This window comes from Aegilops tauschii, chromosome 5, assembly GCF_002575655.3.
Source record: "Aegilops tauschii subsp. strangulata cultivar AL8/78 chromosome 5, Aet v6.0, whole genome shotgun sequence".
Lineage (NCBI taxonomy): Eukaryota > Viridiplantae > Streptophyta > Magnoliopsida > Poales > Poaceae > Aegilops > Aegilops tauschii.
The window spans coordinates 185688012-185697782 of record NC_053039.3 but is presented as its reverse complement, the minus strand read 5'-3'; the positions used below and the strand labels follow the sequence as shown (position 1 = coordinate 185697782).

Below are 9771 nucleotides of genomic sequence, written 5' to 3'. Positions count from 1 at the left end.
TAGGCCAATCAGATTACTTTGGATAACCACGGTGTTTTTTATGGACTTGGTCAAACTTGTTTAAGTTTGAATCAGGGCAAACCTAGATCTTCAAAAAAAATTGGATCGGAAGGAATATATAGATGCATGTGCCTGTTTATTACTCAAGTTGATGTGATGACTATATAAGTTTGTTTGCAGTTGCAGGTCATGACATTATTGGAAGATTGCTTTGACGGTACTAATTTTTGTGAAGGAAACATACATGCTTCATTGGAGAGTTACAGCAAGACGGTTGATTAGAGTAGATTTGAGTGATTATGTCACAGTATATATATTTTTTTCACAGTATATGATTGTTTATTCGCTAAAAAAGGTATATGATGGGCTATATTTCTGTGCGAAACAGTGTCGTACTCGTTGATGTGCTTCACATGCAACGTTTTTCTCAACTGTGACTAACAGTTTTGATGTAGTGTTGAACGGGGTGATTATCTAAGCTATATATAATATAGCATAATAGGATCCGAATTGCATATCACGTTGATGCCGAGTTGAAATCGAATTCATATTGAGTAAGGTATTATGAAAAGAAATCTGAACCCAACTATTTTTTTGAGAATCAAATCTGAACGCATCTATTGAGTAAGGTATACACCGAGCAGTCGTCATGCAGGCCCATTGAGGATCATTTTTCTGAACAGGTTACCCACGTGTAACACACTCGTATTTTCCTCACTGCCTCAGTTGATCCCCTTTCTGTCTCTCTTCTCTCGGCTCATAGACTTCCCCCAAATGGGATGTTGACTGGTCTCCTCGTCGGCGAAGTTCAATCTCGTCGCTGGCGACCACAGAATGGATCCACGATGAACCTCCGCTCCTCTTCTTGGTTTTAGTTCATCTGATTATGCATCCTCTGGTCAAGGCTTCAAACCCTAGCCACTGTGGTCTGGATCGAGGCGGATTGGAGTTGCAGCACGGACTGCTCGGCGCAGTGGTTCTCTCAGGCGGAGTAGGATACAGGTATGAATCCCTCCGTATCTTCTCAGCAGTTTATCCACTCTCCTCTTTTCCAAGCTTTATATGAGCAGCATGGGCGGGCTGCTGTTATTGTGTTGACCTTCTCATGGCTTGTTCGATTCCTACCAAATGTTAGTGTTCATGATAAACATCATTCCTAATGCAGATTATGTCTTATATTTCATAAACATCACTATAAAATAGATTTATTTATTTGTTGTCGCCATGTCCTAGCAAGAAGACTTTTAACTTGTTGATTATAATTTTGTTCATATGTGTCAGTCTGAAAAGGCTGCATGAGATATTGATGTTTTACTTCCGCAAAGAAAACAATATATTTGTTTCGCCTACTTTTATCTTCTGTCTTACCACTTGTATTCTTCCTTACGGTGCCACGAATAATGGATTTTCCTTTGGCATGGCCGACGACAAACTCTTCATCTTCAGGCCTTTGTAATCGTTATTGCAGCCGGACTTCTACCACTGTAAGTGCTATTGATCTGCGTCCTTTGTAATCCAAATCAGCTCTTGTACTGTTCCTCATATTTTTATATTACTTGTACTACTGGAACTTTTCTAAAAATCAATGCGATAGAAGAATTGTCACCAAGACATAAAACTCAAGAAAGTGTATGTGTGAATGTATTTCAAATAATTACAAGATGACATGCTTTTCATAGTGCTAATGTCTCGTCCTTATACTGGTAGATACTATGAATAAAGCATTCTATTTTCCCCTTCTATTGGTAGATATATAAATATAGCATTCATTTTTTTCTGGAGTAACGATATAGTGCTATAACTTTCAATCTTACAATATAATTACTATCCTTTTTGTATAACTTGGTAATACAAATAGGTTGCCTCAATATCTATTTGATAAGATCCCCAATTTTCTAGATAACTTTCTCGTTCTCCTAGGCTTTGCTTCCCATACTTCATCATCATCTTCAAGCCTTGTGTTTTTTTACTATTGCTACAAAAGATTTCTTGTTTCCACGGACATTTTTTTTCCTTTCGTTCTGACAAACTTGTCTTGGTGCATTCATCCTCTGAGTCATCTGATACTACATCAGATCTCAGTCTCCTCTTCTTGTCACTGCGTAGTTCATGTGACGATGATGGTATTTTTTCCCTGGCGCCCATCTTTCATTATTGAAGTTCCATTACTATTGACTGGTTCCACTTTAACAGGAACCAATTCACATGATAATTTTGTAGCTGAAACTTTATTGTTCTGTGACTGCAAAATAAATAAATATTTTCAAAATTAGACAAATATTTAAAATTTAGAAGTGTGTATTGTGAAAAAACAAACCACCTTTTTGTCAAGCATGTTCTGCTTCTTCATTTCATGTTTTAACACGGTGCCCACTTCATCATCCATCAATTCCTGTGTAAGATGTATAGTTAGAGAATTATAAACGTGATACTTTGTTTTTCAAGGAAAACAACTTTACCTCCTCGTCTTTATCATTCAAGTAGAGTTTCTCGAGCCGATCATCAGGCACAAATGTTCTATTAACTAATTTTGTGTGCCAAAGCTGATGTTACTATCATTGAGCTTGAATCAAAAAATAAGTCTTTTTCCACAGGCTTCATCTGCGTGAGCAATCCAACAACATCTGTATATTTGGAGATTAATTACATGGCTGATAGAAATATTAATAGTTGAAAGTCATAGGTACAACTATAACATACCTGCGCATTGTATATCTTTTTCTGCCCGTTCTTGTAGTGTCTCCTTGGTTGTGAAACTGAAGTAAAAATCTGGGAAAACCTCTGCAGATCCTTTAACCTCCTTTACCTTTGTGTTGTATGCAAAAAATATTTTATTTTCATTGCTCGTTGGACGACACTTCATAGATTCCACAACCTTCAAATTGTTGAAAGCGTAAATAGACTGCTCTTTAATTTTTGATCTAAAAGTGTCTATTAGGTTCTTCCAGGTAAAAGCATGAATTGTTTGGCCCTGTGAAAACAATGGGATATACTTAACAATTGTTGCTGAAACAGATAGAACAATGTGCGGTTACTTATATATAGAAAGAACATACCTCTTCATCCATCAAAATCATATCTAGGCTGATTAGTTCATCGGTTGTAGGATTGATCGATTCCCACATAATCATTACTTTCACTTGTATGTTCCAGTTTCCCCCCCTTGTTCTTAAGTCACTCAACTTCTTGTACGCCATAATGCTCCTCCTTTAGAAGGAATAGAAAAATAGTTCACAATTGACAAAGTAACTACAAAAAAAATATTCGGAATAAATGAGTTTATACTAAATAATAATTACCAAACTCTCTGATTCAGGTGAGAAGTTGGTCGGCAAGACTGCATTGGACGTCAAGTTGTACATTGATGGTGTGTCTTCGTCAGGAGTTGAGTTGCATGTCCGGCCGTCGTCTTTATCATTCAAGTAGAGTTTCTCGAGCCAATCATCAGGCACAAATGTTCTATTAACTAATTTTGTGTGCCAAAGCTGATGTTACTATCATTGAGCTTGAATCAAAAAATAAGTCTTTTTCCACAGGCTTCATCTGCGTGAGCAATCCAACGACATCTGTATATTTGGAGATTAATTACATGGCTGATACAAATATTAATAGTTCAAAGCCATAGGTACAACTATAACATACCTGCGCATTGTATATCTTTTTCTGCGCGTTCTTGTAGTGTTTCCTTGGTTGTGAAACTGAAGTAAAAATCTGGGGAAACCTCTGCGGATCCTTTAACCTCCTTTACCTTTGTGTTGTATGCAAAAAATATTTATTTTCATTGCTCGTTGGACGACACTTTGTAGATTCCACAACCTTCAAATTGTTGAAAGCGTAAATAGACTGCTCTTTAATTTTTGATCTAAAAGTGTCTATTAGGTTCTTCCAGGTAAAAGCATGAATTGTTTGGCCCTGTGAAAACAATGGGATATACTTAACAATTGTTGCTGAAACAGATAGAACAATGTGCGGTTACTTATATATAGAAAGAACATACCTCTTCATCCATCAAAATCATATCTAGGCTGATTAGTTCATCGGTTGTAGGATTGATCGATTCCCACATAATCATTACTTTCACTTGTGCGTTCTAGTTTCCCCCCTTGTTCTTAAGTCACTCAACTTCTTGTACGCCATAATGCTCCTCCTTCAGAAGGAACAGAAAAATAGTTCACAATTGACAAAGTAACTACAAAAAAAATATTCGGAATAAATGAGTTTATACTAAATAATAATTACCAAACTCTCTGATTCATGTGAGAAGTTGGTCGGCAAGACTGCATTGGACGTCAAGTTGTACATTGATGGTGTGTCTTCGTCAGGAGTTGAGTTGCATGTCCGGCCGTCGTTCCAATTTACTTCGGCTCCTGCAGAATTTGATAATCTCCTTGGCGTGATGTGCATTGGGTGGCTTGGGTTTGGTGGCATGATATGCTTTGGCTGGCTGGGGAGGGCTTGTATATATATATGTGTATATATATGTATATATAGAAAGTCTATTAAGGACCCAGGATGAAGAATAAGTAATTCTTCAACCCAGTCATCCGACCGAGCAACAGTGTGGCTTAACGACTCCTCAACCGATAAAAATATTATTCCACGTCTACCGCCGTAAATTTACCTTGCTTACGTTGATGCGACGGTTGACTGGTCCTTTGGAGCTAGCCCACGCTACGTCTCCACCCGTACCCATGTCTTTTCTAATCAGGTGCGAGCGGTTCACGTTCCTCTCTCCGCCCCTCCTCGCTGGCGATTGCGGTTTGCGGAGGCGGCGGCAGCCATGTCGATGGCGCCGGAGGGACAATCTTGAAGCAAGGGCTACCCCTCTCTCTCCTGCGTGGATTATCCCCCCTTTCCCTCTTCATGCGGTAGCGACCAGGAGGCGAACTGGGCTGTGCATCGATTTGGTGCGAGCTTGGCGGCGGCAACGATCTTTTCCGGCGTCCCTCTCCATCGTCAGCGGTCTTCTCGTTGGTAACACCACCCTCTTCCTCTTCCATTCCCTTTTCTCCATGAATTTCTTAATTTTTAGGGTTAGGGTTCTGGATTTTTGAGGAGCAGGGTAAAGAAAGGGTAAAAAGACCAAGAAATTAAGGAGATGAAAGAGAAGAGATGAGCTTGCATACTGAAGGGGGTGATGGAGAAAACCTTAGCTCGTCAGTGGGATCAAATCAAGGAGGTGGGGATCACGCAGGAGGAGAAGCTGCGGAGGAGGAACAACACCAGAGTATCTTCTTAGATCCAGCCAAACGTGATAGCCCTGTTTCTTGTCTATCTTCTCTGTTTTAGATGAACTGTTATTCCTTATCTCTTCTTTAGAGCTCCACTGCTAAAAAAAAATAGAACCAGTTCCGGCCATTTTCACTTGGAATGGATTTGGGATGCTGCTACTGTATTTAGGATGGTATCCCATCATTCTGAATCTGCTTCAGAACTGAACACTAGTGACGCTTCAGAACTTTCTGTAGGTGCAGACCTGAAGACTAGTGAGACACAGTAGCAACTAGCGAAAATGACAAGTGCAGAATTTTGTTTTCCTTTTACAATTCATCGTACATTTTGTAGCTCTTTGTCACCTCTGTGAAAGCACTGCATACGCCTTCAGTACACTAACCTTTCTCAGGTTTGCTTCTCACATTTTTACAATGTGCTTAAGGAGAATGATGAATGGTTAAGCACCTATTTATTTCTAGTTTTGATTTGTTGATGCACACTCAGCACAAGAATAAAACTGTACATGCTCCAATTTTACGTTGATGTAAACAAGCGATGCAATCTACTCCCTCCGTTCCCAAATGTAAGTCTTTTAAGATACTCCAACAAGTGACTATATACGGAGCAAAATGAGCGAATATGCACTCTAAAATATGTCTACATACATCCGTATCTTATAGTCTATTTGAAATGTCTAAAAAGACTTACATTTAGGAACGGAGGGAGTACGTTGCATGCAAGTTTGGAAAATGTATTAGTTGGACATGCTCCTATTTTTTGTTGGCCCTATATCTCTTATCTTTGTCTCTCAGAATTCTTACAAACAGGATTAGGACCTCTCAGTGTATTAGTTTAACTGTTGAGGGTCCCAATCCTGTTTCTATTTTGGTTCGTCTTGTTTTAGCTCCTACTGACCTTGTTCATGGATACAACAACCGAGAAGCGCAAGATGATTTTGCAAGTTTTGGTTCAGTTGACACTTAAGTGTTTTTGTTACAGATTTGTAGCTCCTCTTTCTTTTAATCTTCTTTCTAAAAAGTAACTCCACTGATTAGTAGGATCAATAACAAACATAATAAAGTTGCCACACTTGCATTCTTGGAAGATCCATTGAAGGAACATGGCAAATCTCACCAATTGATGTTTGTTTTAAAGAAAAATAGCTCGACACCATCACATTTGCATGGGCATGTCTAGGTTTTTCCTCTCAAGGAAACGCACTCATTCTCTTCTGAGTTTGAGTTTAATCTGTACTGTACTATTTCCATTAGCACTATGCATTTCAGTTTTGGACACTCTAATGGCAACATTAGGTATGCTTAGCAAAACTAATCATTCTGGGATCAACACATCATATGACGATACATGGGCTTTAGTTACCTCATAGAACTGTGTACATGTTTATTGATCCAAAAAAGATGTCTTGTAAAACGTGATCTTGATGATGGCATTACCCTTTACTCTACCTTCGCACAATATGTCCATGTATATTTAATGCGATCTTTCACTATAGAACAATAGTAGTTGTTGTAAGTTTTTCCTAAAGTTTCTGCCAAAATCATCATGTTAGAGCCACTGGTTTCTGGAAACTGTAATGGGGAAGAACCCATTTATCAATTTCAGAACCAGGATTTTTGGGTTGCATATTTTATAATGTGTTCGATTGTTTGGAACTAGTGGAATAAAATTGCATAGCAATATTAAATTTTACATGTCCTGTGTTGCCTCGTTGACCTCTAGTTAGGTAGCAGTTCTATGTTGGTATTGAGCTGGTCAACAGAAAGTGCATAGGCGTCCTGCGGCATCTACCACAACGCAAGCATAGCTGCGACCTTGGTATCTAGCCTCTTGCAAATTTTCTTAAGCTTGTAGTTTGGGTTCTTGCAATTTTTCTCCAGCTTGTAGTTTGGGTGGATGCTAGGTGTTAATTTTGTTGGCATGTTCTTCTACTGTTTCGTCATTCTCATGGAGGAACAAATATCCAATGTCAAAAGGAAGGTATTTGTTTCCAACTAGCGTTGTTTCTTGATGTGGTTTATATCAATTGAAGCGCGGTTCATTCTCTAGTTCAGTTTTTGTTTTTGGAGTGATCCACGTGAGGCCGCACCATATAACTAAGCTCTAGTTATTGTCATCAATCATGATGAACTCCATGGAAACATAATGTTTTCTCCTCTTTGCAGAATTCCCCTAGTGTGTATCGACTTTAGGGCTATTGTGTAATGGACTTGTGTAATTGCCTTATGAAAGTCACTGCTTGAATTTGCCTTGCATTTTTTGTAAGGTATGGAAGAAAGTTTTTTTGGTAGAATGTACATGATGAGCAATTCTGGTTCATCGGTTGCACCATATGCAAATACGCATGTATTTTTTTAGCTGACCTTATCTCACTTGATCCACGTTTTGTGATTTTATCAGGAAAATGGCAAATAGTGAATCTGCTATAATCAAGGAAGGAAGAAGCTGTTTGTAAGCGACTTGGAGACTAAGTATCTTGAGACACTCAACATGTGCTAGTTTTAGTTATATAGTACCAATGCATGGGAGATATACTAGTTGATAGTCATTACGTTGCACGAATCTGTAGAAAACAGTTTTATATTGCAAACTTTTATGGGCACACGAGGCCATGTGAGAAGTTCTTATGCCGTCTGATTTTGGTCTTGCTGATTATTCTTATTTCGTGTGATTTTACAATAAGCTATAGTGATGCATATTTCATTTTTTTTCTTGTCCTGACGTGTGAAATACAGGTTTTATAAATAAATAAACGACAGTTTGCTTACATTCATCTCTACAACAACGGGTTCAGATCCTCTGCAGTACCATATGGTGCTGTAGTGTGGATGACATGTGGGGCCAGGTCCCACATGGCGTATGTATCAAGAATTTTACGTGGGAAATGTCACCTCTCGGTATACTTGTTACTTCAGTTTCATGGTCATTGGCTCAAGGAGGCAAAAAGAAAAAAAGAAATCTGTACGTAATCTGGTGTCACGTCGGTGTGTCGTAATATTACATTACCTTGGCTAGTTTGCTGGTGGTTGGATCACGAAGGCCATAATCTTACCTCGTCTAGTTTGCTGGTGGTTGGATCATGAAGGCAAACCATAATCTTACCTCGTCTAGTTTGCTGGTCGTTGGCTCACGAAGGCAAACCATACCACCCAGGTCCAATTTTCTTACAGCAAGGATGGTTTGGACGCTGAAAGGGCTGGGGTGAACACCCTGGGTGACGAATAGCGCTATATATATTGAAAAGGAATAAATCTATTCCACTCATACTTGGCTCCTAGCACTTTCGCTAGTCACCACACCAGCAACACAGTCAGGGGCACCATCTGCCCAAATGGTGAAAGGCACCGACGCCTTCAGACCAAACTGCGCCAACAAATGTGCAGCAGTATTACAGGTTCTCCTACAGAATAAGAAGTCTGAGACCTCAAAAGAGGTATAGCATAAACTACGAGCCTCACGCAGGAGGATGCCAATGTAGGAATTATCATAATATCTTGACTTCAGCGCCCCCACCAAAACCTGACAGTCTGATTCAAACGCAATCCTATAAGCTCCCAGGTCAGCAGCCCCCTCGATCGCCTTGAGACAAGCCAAAGCTTCAGCCTGAAGAGCGTTTTGGACATGATCAAGTTTGCCTGCTGCTGCAGCAATGAAAGAGCCCGCCTCATCCCGCGCAATGAAGCCCCATGCACCGGAGCCTGTGTCCTGAAGGAAAGCTGCATCAAAATTTATTTTGATGAAATTTTGCTTAGGCGGCTTCCAAACATGAGCATCAGGATCAACAGGAGCAAGAGAAACTGTAGTATTTTGATCCTGGGAGAAATCCATCAAATGCTTGGTAATAAAAGCACTAGTTTCAGCAATTGATAGTGCCTTTTCACCAGCGTTTACCTTGTTTCTTGCTGTCCACCAGTCCCACAGGAGAGAGACCACATGCACCTGTTTATCCTGGGGAAGCGTCCAGATCTGTCCGAGGACCTCCTTTGGGCTCTTGCATTCACATAGGGCTACCCGAATATCTTCCAGGCATCTTTCCCGCCACAGGGCTTTCACCTTCTTGCACTTAAGAAACAGGTGACCACCATCTTCATCCAAGCGCAGGCACATGGGGCAACGAGTGTCAAGCTCGATCTGTTTTCTATTGATATTCAGTCTTGTGGGTAGGCTATTATGAGCCAGACGCCAAGTGAACAAGCGCACCTTGCTCGGAACACCCAAAGGCCACAATTTGTTCCAGAGGGGGGATCCCTGTTCTTGAATAGCAGAAGTGCTGGCATCATGGTGTAGGCTTCTCTCTCGGATGGCAACCCCCAGCTGATAAGCAGATTTGACCGAGAACTGACCTCTCTTGTCAAAATGCCAGGAAATGAAGTCCTCCATGCCCTGCCTCAGGAGTATAGCCAGAATTGAGTGTGCATCCTCCTCCGAAAAAAGCATACGCACTAGGGCCTCATTCCACTGGTCGGTGACTGGGTTAATGAGCTCCGAGACTTTAGAGACTATTGCATGTCCTTGATGTGTCGCTGGCTGTCTAGAAGA

The 9771-nt window shown here is 40.2% G+C and overlaps 1 protein-coding gene and 1 long non-coding RNA gene across 6 annotated transcripts; one reads left to right on the top strand and one right to left on the bottom strand.

Annotated features, from left to right (window-relative positions):
• The first annotated feature begins 666 nt into the window (after positions 1 to 666).
• Positions 667 to 7870, top strand: LOC109741184 (uncharacterized). 5 transcript variants are annotated; one of them, XR_012184456.1, is made up of 5 exons: positions 667 to 1002; positions 1447 to 1484; positions 3317 to 4974; positions 5039 to 7498; positions 7633 to 7870. It is a non-coding gene; the product is annotated as an uncharacterized lncRNA (long non-coding RNA). The 5 variants fall into 5 exon arrangements; XR_012184457.1 differs by having other exon boundaries at positions 668 to 1002; positions 5062 to 5251; positions 7398 to 7870; XR_005756669.3 differs by having other exon boundaries at positions 668 to 1002; positions 5062 to 7498.
• A 623-nt stretch (positions 7871 to 8493) lies between these two features.
• Positions 8494 to 9339, bottom strand: LOC141022666 (uncharacterized). Its single transcript, XM_073498928.1, has one exon. It carries the CDS (start codon positions 9337 to 9339, stop codon positions 8494 to 8496), a length of 846 nt encoding a protein of 281 aa, XP_073355029.1.
• Between the last annotated feature and the right edge of the window lie 432 nt (positions 9340 to 9771).

Excerpts from the sequence above, each read along its gene's own strand:
- LOC141022666 (XM_073498928.1), bottom strand. The coding sequence starts at position 9,339 with ATGTGCCTGCGCTTGGATGAAGATGGTGGTCACCTGTTTCTTAAGTGC.